We start from the raw sequence: 18,582 nt of genomic DNA, 5'->3' as shown, positions 1-18,582 counted from the left end.
AACTTTATCTGATATTTGAACCACACCTATTTTCAATGATTAAACTACGCAAAAATCAAAACCGGGAGCAAAATTATACATGGAATTTGTACTAAACGACTAGTTTTTGTATCTACTATTAGCTCTCGATAGATATAGAAATCGAAGAAATTGTACAAATGGAGAAGCTCCATCGTTGCAAATATAAATGTGGACAAGTTTGTCGTTTGTAAATTTTGTTTGTTGGCTAGCTTAGTTTGTCCTCGTAGCTAGATAGCCTTGTTGGCTTAGCCATATGCCTTGTTCGATAGGTGACCAAAATGATCGAGGGAAGTTTAATTATTTTTATTTTTATTTTTATGGGTTTAAAAAATATATTTACGGGTAGGTACCATTTAAAAAAAAAATACGTTTGAGGTGAGAAAGATTCAAATATCTGACATCTTGATCGATAACCTTCACGGGGTGACTACCTATGTTGTAGTTTGGCTGACTAGTCAACAAAGAATTTTGATCTCATTCAATCCAACTGATTAAATTTGGGTACTGTGTTCCTGCATTTTTTTGTTTTATTTTTAACGATTTAATTTTTATATTTAAAAATATGTAACGATGATTTGTTTGTAAGTTAGTGTATCAACGTCTAATAGCCATCATGTCAATATCTTAGCTATCTAGTCTCTTCTTTAATCCAAGTATTAAAGGTTGCGATATAAGGAGATGTATTGATCACATTTGCACGAACATAAATATTTCATGGTTAAGTATGCTTGAGCAATTATATGTTGGATGTGACCTCGTTTGGTCTGTGAATATAGTTTTCAGTCTTAAGAAGCGATGAATAATTAACTTGACCATGTTGTACGGACCATTTGATAACCGAATTTTTTTAACATTTTTAACTAAACATTTAAATTATTTGTTGAATTTCAAAAATAAAAACAAGTTTTTAAAATTTATTTTTGTTAGTTTTAAAAAAATTATAGAAATTGAAAATTATTTAAATGAAAACAGTACAATTTCATAAGATAAGGAATCAACTGCAAGGGGAATAAGATTCGGATTACCTTGAATATTTCAAGGCAAGAACACTTGATTGAGATTCGAATCACTCCACACACAAGCAAGATCGATCATGTCTAGCTTGAATGATTCTTGTTGATCAAATATCTCAAGGCAAGAACACTTGATTGAGATTCGAATCACTCCACAAGCATGTCGAGCTTGAATGATTCTACATGCAACCTAAACTACATAGAATTACTATATTTTCAAGTCTATTTACAAATACAACATACATGACTTTATATAGCCTCGAAATGAAACTACTAAAGGCATTCCAAGACTTATAACATTCATACTTCCATAATTAACCATTATGTAATTATAACCTAAAGTAAAGAAAAAGTCTTAAAATACATTAATGAAATACAATAACTCTAAATTTATAACATGAAATTTCATTCTTATTCAATGTGGCATGAATTGAAATATATATTTTTTTTTTGATAATTTCAACAATATTTTATTCACATTTTCATTGAAATATATTGTATGATTGATGTCTCTTGGTTCATATCACAATTATTCCATCTTCGATTATGGTAAAGATAAAGATATATTTAATTGGTTTTATTAATCAAATAAATTATGAATGGAAGAGTTGAGATAACATTATCCAAAAATAATTTACAAACATTTTAATTTATAAAATAATAAAAATAATATTAATGACACACCTTAACGTCATTAATGAGTAGACTAGTTGCCTTTATTGCACTCCTCAAAGTCCACTCAACTTGGCAACGTGTTTGATGTCGGAAAAGTGCATTTGAATTTAGCGCATATATATATATATATATATATATATATATATTAAATAAAAATATATTTTTTAAATTAACAATAAATTCGAATTTGTTTGAATTTTTATTTATTTGAACTTAACCAATCTAAATAAATTCCTGACCCATTCAAATGGTACAGAGTTGGATGGAGTGGATCAGATTTTACTGTAACAAACCCAAATGAGTTCATAACCCAACCAAAATTATACAGTGTTGGATTGGACTGATCTAATTGGGTAACGGGTTTCTACGATAGCATTAAAATATATTTTCTATTTTTTTAAACAACTAACTATATTTCTATTAAATTTAAAAGAAAATTGTTACTTTTATTATGGCTTATTTTCGTACCATTTATTTAAAAAAAAAAAAACGTATAATTAAAGGGGAAGTAATTTTTTAATTTTAAAAAATAAAAAACAAAAAGAAAAAATCGGATAGTCTTTAAAATGTATAATTTAACCTTTTTTTATTACTTTAATATTAAAAAAAAAAAATATTCTCTTCGTTTCCGTAAAAAAGGCGCGGAGACTGATCCGAGGACAGTTTTGACGAACCAAATAGTCGCCGCCAAGCTAACCCAACGAACCCAATAGTCGACGCCGCGCCGTCGGTTCGACTCCGGTTCTTGACCTGCGCCATGGAGGATTACCGGCGTCGGCAACAGGGAGACGTTAGCAACGGCCCAAAACCTAGAAAGCCTGTGCTCGAGCTCTTGTGGTTCTTTGCTATAGCTGCCTGCATCAAGTTCCTTCTGATTCCATCTTACCGCAGCACAGACTTTGAGGTCCATCGCCATTGGCTCGCTTTGACCCACTCTCTCCCTCTTTCTCAATGGTACTTCGACGAGACCAGTCAATGGACTCTTGATTACCCTCCATTTTTTGCATATTTCGAACGCTTCCTTTCGATTTTCGCTAATATTGTCGATCCCCAAATTGTGGATCTTCAAAAGGGTTTAGATTATAGCAGCAATACTGTCATATACTTCCAAAGAATTACAGTTATTGTCTCCGATCTGTGTCTTGTTTATGGGATTTTTAGATTGACGAGGAGTTTGGATCCAATTAAGCGGAAATTAGTCTGGGTTTTGGTTGTTTGGTCCCCTGCGCTCGTGATTGTGGATCATTTGCATTTTCAGTATAATGGGTTTCTTCTTGGGATGCTTCTGATTTCTCTTTCGTATTTGGAGGAAGGGAGGGATTTGATGGGTGGGTTTGCTTTTGCAGTCTTGTTGTGCTTCAAGCATTTGTTTGCTGTTGCTGCACCTGTTTACTTCGTTTATTTGTTAAGGCATTATTGTCGGGGAGGATTTGTAAGAGGTTTTGGGCGGCTTACAATTATGGGATCTGTTGTTGTGGCTGTTTTTGCTGCTGCTTATGGACCGTTTATCTATCATGGTCAGGTATAAAATCTATGTTTGAGCTCAAAGTTTTGTTTGTAGCAGACAAATCATTAATGTTCATAGAACACCAATTTGGTTATATGTCAACTTTATCAGCATGAATATGAGTACCTTTGTTCTTCAGCTGTATTCGATACTCCCATTTGAAAGTTTGTTTGTGGCAGGAAAATGTAGTGTACAGGCGATCAATTTGGTTATATGTAAACTTTAACAGCATGAATATGAGCACATTGAAACTTCTTGCTGTATTCTATCTTCTTCAATGCATTGAGTTTAGATAGGACCTTAATTGCCACTTGCATCTACCATCAGTTAAGCATATGCTAGCCTGAAAGGGGGGTAAGAGGACTGTTGAGAATAGAAATCTGGTGGGAAGAGTATCAAGGAAGAATATATTAGAGGCCCTTTTTGAAGAATATATTGAAAATATGCCATACCTTTAGTTTTGTAGGTTTAGTGTAGGGGTGATTTCACATGGTATTAGAGGTTTTGTGTTCATGCTCCTAGAATGAGATTCCCTCTTTTCGTTGATATCGACTGTCATTTGTTGGGTTTTGTGCTAATTTCCAAACCCAGAAATGAAGGAAAACTTTGAACTATATTATAACCTTAAGCTTATTGGTCGAGATTCACCTCTCTTTTGAGACTGCACCCCCGCAAATTTTATGCACGTTGTACAACTTACCTCCTCGGGCTCACTTTAATCAACAACTGAACGAGTCATCTTCCATCCTTACAGTTACTATAACCGCTAATAGAATAGATCCATCGGGTTGAGTTTATAAGTAACGAAAGGGTGAAGCTAGAATAGATCCATGGGGTTGAGTTTATAGGTAACAAAAGGGTTAAGCTAGAAAGTCTAGTGGGACATGGTTTACCGAAAGAACCCGTGTTATCCCACTTCCTTCTATCGCAAATCTAATGGATAGTTTCTCTTCAGGAAACTAATCAATAGTATTGACTGCACCCCGTTCTGTTTTATTTATTTGTTTACTTAATTTTTTTTAATAAATTTCTAGCTACAGATTCTTAGCAGGGACTTCTTGTTATTTTCACAAATTGCCTGAAAAGCTTTACTAATAGCCAATTCTTTTCCTTGCAGATACAGCAAGTGATCCGACGCATGTTTCCTTTTGGCAGGGGACTTTGCCATGCTTATTGGGCCCCAAATTTCTGGGTTTTTTATATTTTACTGGATAAAGGACTGTCTATCTTGCTCAGAAAACTTGGATTTAGTGTCAAGATACCAACAGCTTCATTTACTAGTGGTCTAGTTGGTGATTCATCTCCGTTTTCTGTCCTACCTCAGGTACTTTTCTGTGATAAACTAAAACTACGTGCAGATAATTGGGATAGTAGTGAATTGTATTTAACTCATTTGCACAAACCGTTGAATTTGTCGTGGACTGATCTTTAGACATTCATTAATCGTCAAAGAGGAGGATGTCATGCATGTGCTTTTAAGATTTGCTAGCATCAACTTAGATGAGGAAGTATTTGTAGTTAAACCTTAAAAATTTCTAGTCACTCTCATGTGAGCATTACAACCAGCTATGTTTTTTGATTGCTTGCTTCTTGCCCTGTTTCATTCCTTGTTTAGTAGACTTAGTGTGAGATCCCATATCGGTCGGAGAGGGGAACAGAATATTCCTTATAAGGTGTGGAAACCTTTCCCTAGCAGATGCGTTTTAAAACTTGGAGGGGAAGCCTTGACGATAAAGCCCAAAGAGGACAATATCTGCTAGAGGTGGGTTTGGGCTGTTACTAATGGTATTAGAGTCAGGCTTCGGGCCGTGTGCCAGCGAGGACGTTGGCACCCAAGGGAGGTGGATTGTGAGATCTCACGTCGGTTGGAGATGGGAATGAACATTCCTTACAAGGTGTGGAAACCTCTCCCTAGCAGACACGTTTTAAAACCTTGAGGGGAATCTTGGAAGAAAAACCCAAAAGAGGACAATATCTGCTAGTGGTGGGTTTGGGTCGTTACACTTAGGGTATCATCCCTGCAGTTTCCATTTAGATAAAGACGGAATGGAAACATTCTCACTAGTTCAATAGTTCTAGAATTTCTTTGCTTTCATAATTCGTAAGGTAGGTAATTTGTGGTCTATGCAATCATTACGTTACATTATTTTTTCTTTTTTAATTTATCGCCTTTTCTGTTAGTCACTTCGAGATTCAAACTTTGATATGTGAGAGTTCCTTGCATGGCAGATCACTCCCTTGATAACCTTTGTTCTGGTGCTGCTAGCTTTGTCTCCTTGCCTAATCAAAGCTTTCAAAGATCCCCTACCACGAATGATCACTAGATGGGTGGCCTATGCTTACACATGTGGTTTTGTATTTGGGTGGCATGTTCATGAGAAAGCATCACTTCACTTTGTAATTCCGCTCGCTGTCGTTGCAGTGAAAAGTTTGGAGGACGCGAGGCATTTCTTCTTACTATCAATAGGTATTTTCTTCCTATTCATGCCATTATGTTTAAGTAGCCCTCAGCATCAGGCTTTATGCAGTATTCATACCAGTATTCTGTTCGAATCTTTACGATGATAGTGAGGCTTTCTCTGGCTTTATGTTAAATATACTTGATTAGGATCTTTACGATGTTACCGGGGCCTTTTTTTTCTAAACTTTTAAGTCATATTCCTTTCTTTATTGGTTAGGATCTTCATTATCATTGTAGTACTTGGGTAGATGTTTCATAGATAATTTCTCTAGTAATCCGCGTCTGTGATGACAAAGTTAAAGCTGAACACGGAGACCTTATAATACAAAAATGGACTCGTGGGTGATTCGGAATGACATTTGAGGTTTTGCGATTTTCCTTCTCTAGGTTTATATGTTCCCCCTCCAGCATCAATCCTCCCTTCTTTTTGTACATTTCCTTTTCAATGTTATTTTTATCTAGCCTGGGTATCCTCAAGCCAGTGCCCTTCGTCTTTTCACGGCTTCAAGTCAGCCCTTGACCTGGTCACTCAAACGTGGCTAGTCTACCTAACCGTGCTACATTCAATTCTAATCTCTTAGGAAAAGAAGTTAAAAATCATCTTCCATCCTTTCTTCTTGTCATTATGCTGATCTATACATGCTAAAGGGTGCTAACATTACTTCGTTCATGCAGTGTCGTGCTATTCTTTGTTCCCGCTTCTTTTCGAAGCACAAGAATACCCCATCAAAGTGCTGCTATTGCTGCTGCACTCTAGTCTGATGTGGTTAGGCTTTTCTGCACAATTCGACAAAGGAGAGTCAGTTAAACAAGCCACATCAAAGACAAAACGACGACACGTACAAACGAAGGTAAGTACGACTTCAACTGGAGAACCATTCCGTATTAGATTCATCGAGAAGACTTATCTTTTCGGTCTTTTAGTAGTTGAAATCTGGGCTCAGTTTTTGCATCCTTTCATTCTAGGTAGTAAGTTTCCTTTTGTACCACTGATGCTCATATCTATATATTGCTCACTTGGAGTCATGTACTCTTGGATTTGGCAGTTGAGATGGATTCTTAGGCCTCCTCCTAATTGAGTCACTAAAGTTAGTCATCCATGTATGAACTCTACACTGACCATTGGTAGAATTTTGACTCTTTTCATTTCAAGTTCTTACACAAAAAAAGGAGTAAAAATGCTTTGTTGATGAAGCTTTTGTTGTCTGAATTTAACTTTGAATGTTCTCTGATAAGTTTTAGAACAAAATTTCTATTGATCTATATGAAAAAGAAGAACAAATCTTACAATAAATTATAAGAAAGAACAGAGTAAATGAAACATTGTTCCAAATAGCTCCATTGGAGTGACCTCTACTGCATTCAACACCACTTCCACTGAAGCATCCTCTCTTTTGCTTGATACCCAAACCATGATTTTCAAGAACAAATGTTGAGTTTGTCTTCCCATTACTGAACAAAACACACCAGAAGAATGGCCCTTTATGTACCCCAACCATCCCCACACCAACCTCTGTATGAGATTTGTTCCTCAACAGGGAAAGAGTTTTCTTGTCAGGGACGAGTGCTCGAGAGAACGCCTCTGTTGGCTCAAGATATCCAGGTTGACAAGCCACAATTTGACCGGTTATCGTGTCGAAAGTTGGGAGCTCGACACCGCAATCTGGAGCGAAAACTTCTGTGAAGTTGTCGGAGGATGGATTGCAATTTACAGTGTTGTTGCTACTGCAGTTTCCTTTGCAGAAGTTGATGAATTGCAGCGCCATACACCCGAGACCTGCATTGTCACTCAGGCGAGAGAGCTTCGCAGCTGTTCGGTTTTTGTTGATGATATCAACAAGATCATTTGCTGGGTTTCCTGTAGAATTAAGAAGAAACTAACCAACCTATAAACATATCCAACCAAAACAAAATGTTCCCATGAAGTCATCACATTTGATGCTGCTAAGGATGATTACAACAACATTACTCTCTGTATTCTTTGATGTTATGAACTTTTCTGATACCCATTATCAAAATCAATGAACATCAATATCAAATCAAGCTATCTCTTACCTCAAGTTAAATTCTCCCCCAACTCTCATCCCATACTTCATCGACATCATTATATCTTTCTAGCGATTCACATAGCATCATAAGAATCTACAACCCACTAAAACGCCTTTATTGACGATCCTTTCCTCCGATAGAATCTAAGGTCCCTCAAACAATGTGATATCTCACACCGAGTAAACCCGTTCTACTTCCCAACGAGACCTGGTACTAGCTGCTGAACTCATGGTCTCGGTGGGCTGGTTAGTCAAAATCTATTAGACTAGTGGGAAAAACAAACATTTCTTCAATACTAAAACCATCAATCTCAAGACAGAAGTAGCATAAATTCAACCAAATTAAAACCCATAACAGTTCGCAATGCAGATTCAGCCATGGAAAAGGAAAGTCGAAGAACAGAGAAACTTACCGTGATACTTGGAGGAAACAAGAACGGCGAACAGGAAAGAACAGAGAAGGAAGCATTCAACGGAACAGAGGTTCCTCATTATACCACAAACAATGATTGTACAAAGAACGAAAGTAAGATCAAAAGGCCAAAAGGAGAAGAAGAAAGAGAAATGGAAGTGGGAAAGAAAAAGAAACCCTAATTGGGGAAAGGGTTTAAAGGGGGAGTGGGAGATTTTCCGGGAAAAATTGATCAAATTGTTGCAGAGAATGTGAGACAGGACAAGAAAGGGATGGCCCCATTTAGCCGTTTTGGTTCTTAAAGAATGGGATTTGGATGAGAAAAGGGGATATTGGAGTGGGCACACTCATGGGTCAGTTCCTGCTGCACCCAGCCCTGCATTGCCCTTCAAGAATATTTTGGGATAAATTATAAAAATATCCATTTCTTTTTTTTAAATTTTATAAATATTATTTTTTCTCGAAAAGTCGCAACTTTTGAAATTTATACACGTCAATGTTTTCTCCTTCGACTTTCCTCTTAAAATTTTTAAGACTGTCCGCTTGTCTGCTAGGGAGAGATTTTCACACTCTTACAAAGAATGCTTCGTACTCCTCCCCAACTGATGTGAGATCTCACAATCCACCCCCTTCGGAGCCCAACGTCCTCACTGGCACTCGTTCACCTCTCCAATTGATATGGGACCCCTAATCATATCCCTCATTCAGGGCCGAGCGTCTTTGCTGACACACCGTCTCGTGTCCACTCCCCCTTTGGGGTTTAGTCTCATTGCTGACGCATTGACCTCGCTGGCACTCGTTCACCTCTCTAATTGATATGGGACCCCTAATCATCCCTCATTCAGGGTCGAGCGTCCTTGCTGACACACCGTCTCGTGTCCACTCCCCCTTTGGGGTTTAGCCTCATCGCTGACGCATTGACGGTGTCTGACTCTGATACCATTTAAATTTGATATTCTAATGATTATAAAATATATTATTCTAAAATTGAGGGCGTTATAGTTTACCTACTAAATTGCGATCGTGTTGACTGAAAATTTGATTACCCGCTCTTACTGTTTGTGGAAGTAGGGGTTGAACCATGGTAATTGATGTTTTTATTTGATTAAATTGGTCGATAATTGATGATTTATCGACCGAGAGCTCGATGACGAATTAGGGTTTTGGGTTTAGAAGTTTATAGAACATTCTAGACTCGTAATCATTTGGTCATAACATCAGCTCGATCCATTTGTTTAGCAATATTTCCATTTCCCTCTTCCAACATTAGCTCTGCAGCATATTCCCGCCGTTTAGCTCACTACCTTATCCATGGCGTCTATGTTCTTGACTGTGAAGCCCTTTGTAAACAAAATCGACGTACCCACTTTGTCGAATCGGAGAATACAGAGTAATTTCTTTTCTTCTTCCCTCAGTTCTATCCCAATTTTAGTTTCTTCTTTCTTCATTCTTCATTTTTTCGCATTGATACTGGTCAGGTACTCGGAGAACGTCCCTTAAAGTCTGTGCAGTGTCGAAGAAATTGGAACCCGCCAAGGTCTGCATCTGTTTCATCGCCTTTTGTCGGGGTTTCTACTGAGTTTTCAATTGAAACCTTGCAGATTTTGGCTTCGTTTTTCGATTCATTGTCTGTTTTGAGTTTATGAATAATGGTTTTTCTTTTGTTGTTTGTGACTTGCAGGTCGTTCCACAAGGGGATAGAGTCCTCATTCGGCTCGAGGAGCTTCCTGAGGTGGGAATTTTTAACATCCATGAATTCCATGTTCTTCGATCATTTTGCTTTTGTGTTCTTATGTGATTTCTTGCTCTAGTTCTTAAGAGGCTTGATTGAAAATGAATCTAAGTGAAAATAGTGTTTATAAGCTTAATTTAACCAAATGACGATCAAACAGGGTCTAATCTTTAGCATGAACTTACACGGTTATTTGTATGATTGTATCATAACTCAACTCTGATTTTTTTATTCTCTTCATTAGCATTTCACTGCTAAGGAACTACAAATCTCGACAGTTTTGTCTGCGATTGTTTAGTCTGTCAACGACATTCGATTATATTCCATTCGAACCTTTATTGATCGAGGGAACCGACCACAAACACGAGTTGGGGAGTCTACTTTCATGATGAATATGAGAAAGTTCCTTCTCAAATTTCAATACTTACTTCGTAGAAGAGTTTATTCTACTCTATAAATGAATTGGCTGTGGCAGGGCGCTGTTCTATCCACTGCAGCAAGAACCCTATCTGACATTCATGCCCATGTTATTAGTTGTACCATGTCGAGGCTACGAGAAATGGTGCTTAGTACGGCTAAGGCACTGCTTCTTGGGGATAGAACTTTGGAAACAAGATTGATTTGCAGATGCCTGCCAAATATGTTGTAGTGACTTTAGAATTTCGTTAATCGATTTTAATTGTCAAGATATTTGTGTAGCATGCTTTTTTGTGAACCAATTTAATCGCCACCTAAGAATATAATTCTTATGATGGACGATGCTAATCATTGTGAACTCTATATTCTGGAAATATGTTGCTTCATCAGCATTGTGGCATGTAGTTTGGAATTGATTCTTCAGTCATTTTGTGTCTCAGAAATCAGCAGGAGGAGTTCTATTGCCCAAGTCAGCTGTTAAATTTGAGCGTTATCTTTTGGGAGAGGTAAGCAAAACTTCGTTTTTCTAATCTGCTAAGACGGGAAATGGAACGAAGCTTATCTCTTCTCTTCGTGTTTCGTTACTCCTGCCCGTGCTGAGTTTCTATCCTTTTTCAGATCCTTTCTACAGGTGCTGATGCTGGGGAATTGGGGCAAGGAAAGAAGGTAAGGATTCAACTTCCTGTTAGACTATTGATTTTGTAATGATATTGTTGAATGCTGCAATATTCTATCAATCGATCCGAACGTTTCTCGGAAAGAAATGTTTGCTTGTGTACCTTTTTGAAGCGGAGAATTTTTCTTCTGTTACAGGTTCTTTTCTCGGACATAAGTGCTTATGAGGTAAGCTACATTAGCTCGAATTTGCGTAGTAGTTCATGATTTTCCATTTGTAACCAGTAGTGTTGCCATAGTAACATCAGTTCATGAATAGAATCATAAAGCCTATTGGGTCCAAAATAGAGAAACACTTACATTAGGGTGAGATCCCACATCGGTTGAAGAGGGAAACGAAACATTCTTTATAAGGGTGTGGAAGCCTCTCCCTTGCAGATGCGTTTTGAAAACCTTGAGGGTAAGCCCGAAAGGGAAAGCCCAAAGAGAACAATATCGGTTAGCGATGGTCATGGGCTATTACAATTAGGTTCGACCCAATTACACACCACTCAATACGAAACATTCTTTATCAGGGTGTGGAAACCTCTCCCTAGCAAGTGCGTTTTGAAAACCTTGAGAGTTAGCCCGAAAGGAAAAGCCCAAATAGGACAATATCTGCTAGTAGTGGACTTGGGTTGTTACAATTAGGCTCGGCCCAATTACACACCACCCGATGGGACTAGTCTTTAAAGCACAGCTGAAATCAATCAAACCCCTCTTCAGGTTTAACTACCACTAATATCCGTAAGAGAGAAGACCACTTGAGCGAGTTTGGGTTTTAGATCAGAGATTCCTATAGATCTAAGGGTCGAACTCGATCACCCTACGTTAGCCACGAGACTCTATAGTGACCACATTGAACAATTTTTCCTATATGGCTGCTTTTCTGTATCCAAGGTGAAGCATGAACTATTTGAGTTTATTTGAACACTTCCATGTATTGTTTCACAGGTGGATTTAGGCACAGATGCAAAACATGTGTTCTGCAAAGCAAGTGATTTACTGGCTGTAGTTGAGTAGGTCTCTGATTTTCTTTTGTAGGCAGAACGATTTTTTCCATTGTTCTAGCTATCAATGTAATTGAATATTATTTATGTTGAACTCTCTGATTCAGTTCTTTTGATAAATACTTCACTCTCTTTTGTTTTTTCTGCTATGCTCTATAATTCAACATTTTTTAGAAACCATTGGGCTTGTCTCTCTAAGACTTACGCCACCAAGACCGAAGTCTGTTGCCTCGGCCTCCTCTCGATCGGGCTTGTATGCAGCAATGTGACCATCACGCACCTTTATATCACAAAGTTAATGAGAAATGAGAAGCTTGACCCGTTTGTTGAGTTATGAATTGAGAGTCAGAATCTTTTATTTTCGAGAGTGCACAATATCCCATATGCATGGTTGTAACGGCCTAAACCCACTACTAGCAGGTTTTGTCCGCTTTGACCCGTTACGTATGGCGGCCAGCCTCAAAGTTTTAAGATGCCTTTGCAAGAGAGAGGTTTTTACAACCTTATAAGGAATATTTTGTTCTCCTCTCCAACCAATGTGGGATCTCACAATCCACCTCCTTGCGGGTCAATGTCTTCGCTGACACACCGTTCGACGTTTGACTTTGATATCATTTGTAACAGTCGAAACCTATCGTTAGCAGATATTATTCACTTTAGTTCGTTATGTATAGTTATTAGCTGCTAGAGAGATTCTGCATCCTTATAAGAGAAATCGTTCATTTTTCCCTCCAACCAATTTGTGATCTCACAATCTAATACTTTTTTTCTTCCATCACAACTTTCATAAATGAGCTATCAAACATAGCCTTCATTTGATGAAGATGATACCCTTTTTCAAGACAAAGGTACAATTTAAGTTCACCATAATAACCAAAGTTGCATTAATTCTAACTTTAAATTGGAATGAAACTTTACCTTTAATTAATAGTTATCAATTTCAAAATTGTATTATAAAAATATCGTCAAAATTTAATTCAATATAAAAAGTGGTAGAATTTAGACACAAAATTGAACACGTAAATAAAGGTTCGAATAAACCTTACATAAAAGAATATAATAAGATCACAAGAACCCGTACCTACAAAAATAAGTTTAGTGTTCATTTCCATGAAATGAAATTTTACACTTACGGTTAAAATTGACTTCATATGTACAAAACGTCATACGAGAATTGGTCTCTCGTATAAAAAAAATTAAAAACAAATAAATTTTGAATAATTGAAGTCGTTATAATCATACTTTCAAATGTCCGTCCTCTAAGTAAACCCTTACATATTGTAGAATGCATAAACCGGTAATAAGTTTGCTCGACCCAAATTTTGATCTAATGAACCACGACGTCGGTCCAAACAATGCCTTAGACCCGTTGAGATTAACTTAACTCGAGTTCAGAATGTCACTTTTTTTACAGTAGAGTTGAGCTAAACGAACCCAATGATGTCCTATAAAACCGTTCCACCAAATGAGCAATCAAAAAACACAAAAAAGAAAAAAACAAAAACAAAAATCATGTCTTCCCTGTCTTTATCCATTCTTCCCTTATTGTTCTTGTTCATGTTCTTCTCCAATCTTCCCATCACTCAATCTTCCAACAACAAATCCTCCCTCACCTACAAAACTTGCAAAACCATCTCTGATCAAAACCCCAACATCTCCTTCAACTTCTGCCTAACATCTCTCGGTCACGGCGCCACCAGTCTCCGCTGCCTCGGCCTCCTCTCCATCCGCTTGACTCGACACAACGTGAGCACCACACGCCACCTTATCAAGAAGTTACGAAAAAACAAAGGCCTCGACGACCCATTGATTAAATTATGTTTGGCAGATTGTTTGGAGCTTTATTCTGATGCGACCCTAATGATGAAACAAGCACGTAAGGATTACAAGGCCGAACGATACTTCGAAGCAAACTTGATGATCAGCTCGGTTATGAATGGTTGTTCAACTTGTGAAGATGGATTCAAGGAGAAAATGGTAATTTCACCATTGACTAACATGAATCATAATGTCTTTGAAATGTCCGCTATTGCACTATCCATTATTAATATGCTGGCTTGAGTCTACATCGTCGTGTCATTTTAAAATATAGTATCGTAAAATTTGAGTCTATAACGTTTTAAAGGTAACAATGTGGACAAAACCCAACAAATCGTCCCGTTATCCATCCGTTCATGTCTAAAGTTACAAATTTTTTCGAATTAAATGAATCGAAATTATTATAAAAGCTAAATTTTTATTAAGAAAAATAAAAATCATTGTCGGTACCATGAACAATTCTTGTCTTCGGAAAAAGACAGGATTGTGAGCTGTAGTTGTTTTGTACATTTTTTGTTCTTCATTTGCATTGAATTCAAGAAATTGACTTCCAAACTACTAAAGCACATGGGTTCCTTTCATTTATTTACAAAGCAACAAACAAATTTTTTATTACTCAAATGAGCGTAACGTACTCGAGAACTTCTTTTATGAGCGTACACAGATTATGTAATAGCCCACAGGTTATGTATCAGTCTACTACTAGTAAATATTGTCTATTTTAGCCCATTACGTATCACCGTCATTCTCACGGTTTTAAAACGTATCGTGCTGACTATAATTTGTAACGAGCTATAGAAAATATTTGTTAGTCGTGAACTTGAACTGTTATGAATGGTATTAGAGTCAGTCACCAAACGGTGCGAGAGATTGGTTGGTGTAGGGCTAGACCCTCTCCATAATAGACGTATTTTAAAAACCGTGAGGTTGACAGTGATACATAACGAGTCAAAGCAGACAATATCTGCTAGCGGTGGGTTTTGGCTGTTACAAATAGTATCAAAGTCACACACGGGGCGGTGTGTCAGCAAGGACGCAGGGCTCCAACAGGAGTGAACTGTGAGATTCTACATCGGTTGGAGAGAAGAACGAAACAGTCATTATGAGGGTGTGTAAACCTCTCCCTAGTAGATACATTTTAAAAACCATGAGACTGACAACGATATGTAATGGGCTTAAGCAGACAATATCAGCTAACAGTGTCATTGGTAATGGGCAAAAACAAACATTATCTAGTAGCGTTGAGCTTGAGTTGTTACCAGTTGGGTTATAATATTTTTTTTTCAACGAACCCGAAATTTCAAGTTGGTTGAGCGGATGACCTAAATGACTCAAATTAGGTCCACAACCCGACCCCCTAAACCCCAACGATACTCTCGAACTTTAAAAATTCTACGATAGTCATGACGTTCGAACGTTTGAACCAAATGAAGTTTCGTTTAAAATTACAGCTAAATTCATAGATGAAAAAGTTTCAATAAACAGACGTGGCAAATTTTCGTCCCTTGATCCCATCCTTTAATTTTCTATTTTTTTAGTTTATAATTTTTTTAAGGTTAAATTAATCTCTTAAAAAGCAAAAAGAGAAATAAAAAAAAGTCGTCTGTGACATCAAAATCGCCTTTTCTTTTTAAAAAAAGATTTTATTTTCAGTCTGCTTTTCTGTTCCCGAATATCTTCTTTCAGCGGCTGAGCTTCCGATTTCTACAGCATGACAGGTTTCTCTCTCGGTTTCGATTTCTTTTTCAATAGTTTAATGATTATTTACATATGATTTAAGTCGGTGTTCCTCAATCATCAAGAACAGAGAAGTTTGTGGAATTTTCTCAAGCTTAGATTTCACTTTTTATTTTCTTGCGTATGATTCTGAGGCTGAATTGAGTTGAGATTTTCCTTTTCTTATATCTGGTCTTTTCGCGGAGTTCTTGATTTTCATGGCTTATTGTTTTTATTAGGGATTGCGGATTTGAGTTCTTAGGAGTGATCGTGAAATCTTGTTTCTGTTCCTGATTGTTTGATTTGTTTGTTTTTCTGTTCCATTTAGTGCTCTGTTATTAATTCCTGATGAATAGATTTGAATGATTTGATCGAAGAAGCTCTGAAGAACAATTTTCAACTGGATTTTTGTTTTTTTGTTTTTTATACTGTTCCTTTGTGATGTTCATATGAATTTCGCGTGGCTTTTAAATTACTTGGTTCAAATGCTTTTTGGAAACCGAGCAGAACTTAGTGGATAAATACGTTAATTACTATTCCAAAGGTCGATAGTTCGATCCGTTCACCCGTGGGATGGTTGAACTCAAAAAAGAGCATTAGATTGAAACTCATAGAATTCCTATTGCCTTCATGTGCAGAAGTGTTGTGGACACTGCCTTCCTCCTTTGAGTCAATGAAGCAGTAACGCTTTAGTTTGACACTTGGACCCATGTTGCCACATTAAACATGTGTTAGACAAAAGTTGTATGAATTGAATTCAAGTACAATGCCAACACAAATAATAGACATGAATGGTGATGTAGGATTAAAATAGTAGATTTTGAGAGTTGAATACATCAAAGTCTTGCTTTCTTTAAGCGGATAAGTGCGTAAACTTATTGACTTTAAATTTCTTTTTTGTCCATGTGTATGTGTGAGGTCCCACATCGGTTGAAGAGAGGAACGAAACATTATTTATAAGGATGTGGAAACCTCTCCCTAACAGATACATTTTAAAACCGTGAGGCTGACGGCGATATGTAACGGACCAAAGCGGACAATATCTGCTAGCGGTGGGTTTGAGCTGTTACAAATGGTATCAGAGCCAGACCTCGGGCGGTGTGCCAGCAGGGACGTTGGTCCCCAAGGGAGTGGATCATGAGATCCTACGTCGGTTGGAGAAGAAACGAAGCATTCCTTATAAGGGTGTGGAAACCACTTCCTAACAAACACGTTTTAAAACCTTGAGGGGAAGCCCAAAGAGAACAGTATCTGCTGGCGGTGGGCTTGGGCTTGAGCTTGAGCTGTTACAGTATGTGTCTTATATTTTATCATATACCTGTTATCGTGTCTTTGTTGTATCATTTTCATGTCTATATCTCGTGCCCTGTGTTTTTGTGCTACTTTTTCATAGGCTTTGATATCTTAGATAAACTTAAACTAGTTCCTCAAGGACTTTTCTTTCTCCCCAAAATATCTTTGTTTGCAATGTCTCTTCCATTATCCTTTTGATTTGATTTCAAAAACCAACCTAGTTTCGTATTTGGAACTTTCTTTCCTTTCTTGGACTAACTGCTTGTTCATATATCAAACACAGATAACCAACAACCAATATTGGATAAAGGGGTAACTTCTGGTGATGAACTGCCTTTAGCCCATCTAAAACGCTGGCAATGGTGGTTCTTGGTGGCACTCAACATCTTTTTCCTCATTGTGGGTCAAGCTGCTGCTGTTTTACTTGGGAGATTTTACTATGATCAGGGTGGAAATAGTAAATGGATGGCAACTGTTGTTCAAACCGCTGCCTTCCCAGTTCTTTTTATCCCGCTCTTCCTTGTCCGTTCCGCCAAGGATACTTCGACTTCGACTAACCCACCTTCCATTCTAATTCTTTTGTTGATCTATTTTTCGCTTGGATCAGTTATAGCTCTTGATAACTGGCTGTATTCAACTGGGCTCTTATACCTCTCTGCCTCCACCTACTCACTTGTTTGTGCTAGCCAATTAGCTTTCAATGCAGTTTTCTCCTACTTCATCAACTCTCAAAAGTTCACGATTTTAATTTCGAACTCTGTGATTATCCTTTCCTTGTCTTCTGCACTTTTAGCTGTCGACGACGATTCAGAACGACCTGCTGGAGTCTCTAAGTCGAAATATTTCTTTGGCTTCATCTGTGCCCTTGGAGCTTCAGCATTATACTCTTTGCTGCTTTCTCTTATGCAGCTTACCTTTCAAAAGGTTTTGAAGAGGGAGACCTTTACCGTGGTCTTGGAAATGCAAATCTATACATCCATAGTTGCCACAATTGTTTCAGTTGTTGCTCTTTTCGCTAGTGGGGAATGGAAGAGTTTGCCACACGAAATGGCAGGTTTCGGAAAGGGTCGAGTTTCATACGTGTTAACTTTGGTAGGTACAGCCGTGGCTTGGCAGACATGTTCGGTCGGTGTCGTTGGCTTGATTTTCATCGTCTCCTCCCTCTTCTCCAATGCAATCAGTACTGTCTCCTTAGCTGTTACACCCCTTGCAGCTCTTGTAATTTTCCATGACAAGATGAATGGTGTCAAGATCATTGCTTTGCTTCTAGCCATATGGGGTTTTGTGACTTATTTATACCAAAACTATATTGATGAATCCAAGGCACAAAGAAGGCGAAACGAAACGGGTGAATCCTGTGTCGAGAGGTCCCCTTGTTGATGGACCATCTGGTGCACCCTGCACATATAGTTCATGATATCTTACTCTTTTTTTCAGACGGATTCATCTGAAGTCTCCATTTTCAACAATAGTGAATAAATTCCTGATAGACAGAAGCAGCAGACGAAGTCTTCTCGGTACACAGAGGTATGTTATACCATTCATTTAGCTCAACCTTATTATTAGAAAAGACGATTCATTTTGATACAAAACCTTTGTAATTAAATAGGTTAGTCTTCAATTCTTACTCTTCTGTGGCATTCCTATGATTTACTTAGTTTCATGACAGTATGAAAACTTATAGATTTGTGGCCTTTTAAGTTTGCAATAGTGAATAGCATGTCGACATATCGGTAGAGATGACCGAAACCATTTGAATAATCGAATACATAAGATCTCAAAAGAGTTACATTTTCTTGTTCCAA

The 18,582-nt window shown here is 37.6% G+C and overlaps 5 protein-coding genes across 7 annotated transcripts; 4 read left to right on the top strand and 1 right to left on the bottom strand.

Annotated features, from left to right (window-relative positions):
- The first annotated feature begins 2,466 nt into the window (after positions 1-2,466).
- LOC111807545 (probable dolichyl pyrophosphate Glc1Man9GlcNAc2 alpha-1,3-glucosyltransferase) lies at positions 2,467-6,871 on the top strand. The gene is made up of 4 exons (XM_023693310.1): positions 2,467-3,231; positions 4,334-4,540; positions 5,446-5,683; positions 6,353-6,871. The coding sequence occupies exons 1-4, from the start codon at positions 2,467-2,469 to the stop codon at positions 6,754-6,756; spliced, it is 1,614 nt and encodes a 537-aa protein (XP_023549078.1). The 3' UTR covers positions 6,757-6,871.
- Positions 6,848-8,489, bottom strand: LOC111807547. Its single transcript, XM_023693311.1, has 2 exons — positions 8,139-8,489; positions 6,848-7,535 (listed from the first exon to the last, which is right to left on the bottom strand). The coding sequence occupies exons 1-2, from the start codon at positions 8,215-8,217 to the stop codon at positions 6,916-6,918; spliced, it is 699 nt and encodes a 232-aa protein (XP_023549079.1). The 5' UTR covers positions 8,218-8,489; the 3' UTR covers positions 6,848-6,915.
- Positions 8,490-9,278: 789 nt separating this feature from the next.
- On the top strand, positions 9,279-12,099 carry LOC111807711 (10 kDa chaperonin 1, chloroplastic-like). Its single transcript, XM_023693554.1, has 7 exons — positions 9,279-9,527; positions 9,616-9,674; positions 9,819-9,869; positions 10,727-10,792; positions 10,905-10,952; positions 11,100-11,129; positions 11,895-12,099. The coding sequence occupies exons 1-7, from the start codon at positions 9,449-9,451 to the stop codon at positions 11,961-11,963; spliced, it is 402 nt and encodes a 133-aa protein (XP_023549322.1). The 5' UTR covers positions 9,279-9,448; the 3' UTR covers positions 11,964-12,099.
- Positions 12,100-13,304: 1,205 nt separating this feature from the next.
- LOC111807448 (putative invertase inhibitor) lies at positions 13,305-14,331 on the top strand. Its single transcript, XM_023693180.1, has one exon. The coding sequence runs from the start codon at positions 13,388-13,390 to the stop codon at positions 14,009-14,011; it is 624 nt and encodes a 207-aa protein (XP_023548948.1). The 5' UTR covers positions 13,305-13,387; the 3' UTR covers positions 14,012-14,331.
- Positions 14,332-15,360: 1,029 nt separating this feature from the next.
- LOC111807322 (probable purine permease 11) lies at positions 15,361-18,582 on the top strand. Of its 3 annotated transcripts, none has more exons than XM_023692990.1 (2): positions 15,361-15,486; positions 17,061-18,582. In XM_023692990.1, the coding sequence occupies exons 1-2, from the start codon at positions 15,480-15,482 to the stop codon at positions 18,155-18,157; spliced, it is 1,104 nt and encodes a 367-aa protein (XP_023548758.1). In that variant the 5' UTR covers positions 15,361-15,479; the 3' UTR covers positions 18,158-18,582. The 3 variants fall into 3 exon arrangements, with proteins under 3 accessions (XP_023548758.1, XP_023548759.1, XP_023548761.1); XM_023692991.1 differs by lacking the exon at positions 15,361-15,486 and adding an exon at positions 15,534-15,649; XM_023692993.1 differs by lacking the exon at positions 15,361-15,486 and adding an exon at positions 16,720-16,775.

The sequence above is a fragment of the Cucurbita pepo genome, chromosome LG12 (genome assembly GCF_002806865.2).
Source record: "Cucurbita pepo subsp. pepo cultivar mu-cu-16 chromosome LG12, ASM280686v2, whole genome shotgun sequence".
Classification (NCBI taxonomy): Eukaryota; Viridiplantae; Streptophyta; class Magnoliopsida; order Cucurbitales; family Cucurbitaceae; genus Cucurbita; species Cucurbita pepo.
This window is presented reverse-complemented; position numbering and strand designations above follow the sequence as displayed.

What these genes read in the sequence shown, in the direction of transcription:
- LOC111807711 (XM_023693554.1), top strand. Translation starts at nt 9,449, where the DNA reads ATGGCGTCTATGTTCTTGACTGTGAAGCCCTTTGTAAACAAAATCGAC. An exon ending in AGCGTTATCTTTTGGGAGAG is followed by an intron (nt 10,793 to 10,904) that starts GTAAGCAAAACT and finishes ATCCTTTTTCAG; the next exon opens with ATCCTTTCTACAGGTGCTGA. An exon ending in CGGACATAAGTGCTTATGAG is followed by an intron (nt 11,130 to 11,894) that starts GTAAGCTACATT and finishes ATTGTTTCACAG; the next exon opens with GTGGATTTAGGCACAGATGC.
- LOC111807448 (XM_023693180.1), top strand. Translation starts at nt 13,388, where the DNA reads ATGATGTCCTATAAAACCGTTCCACCAAATGAGCAATCAAAAAACACA.
- LOC111807547 (XM_023693311.1), bottom strand. Translation starts at nt 8,217, where the DNA reads ATGAGGAACCTCTGTTCCGTTGAATGCTTCCTTCTCTGTTCTTTCCTG. An exon ending in TGTTTCCTCCAAGTATCACG is followed by an intron (nt 7,536 to 8,138) that starts GTAAGTTTCTCT and finishes TTAATTCTACAG; the next exon opens with GAAACCCAGCAAATGATCTT.
- LOC111807545 (XM_023693310.1), top strand. Translation starts at nt 2,467, where the DNA reads ATGGAGGATTACCGGCGTCGGCAACAGGGAGACGTTAGCAACGGCCCA. An exon ending in CGTTTTCTGTCCTACCTCAG is followed by an intron (nt 4,541 to 5,445) that starts GTACTTTTCTGT and finishes CTTGCATGGCAG; the next exon opens with ATCACTCCCTTGATAACCTT. An exon ending in TTTCTTCTTACTATCAATAG is followed by an intron (nt 5,684 to 6,352) that starts GTATTTTCTTCC and finishes TCGTTCATGCAG; the next exon opens with TGTCGTGCTATTCTTTGTTC.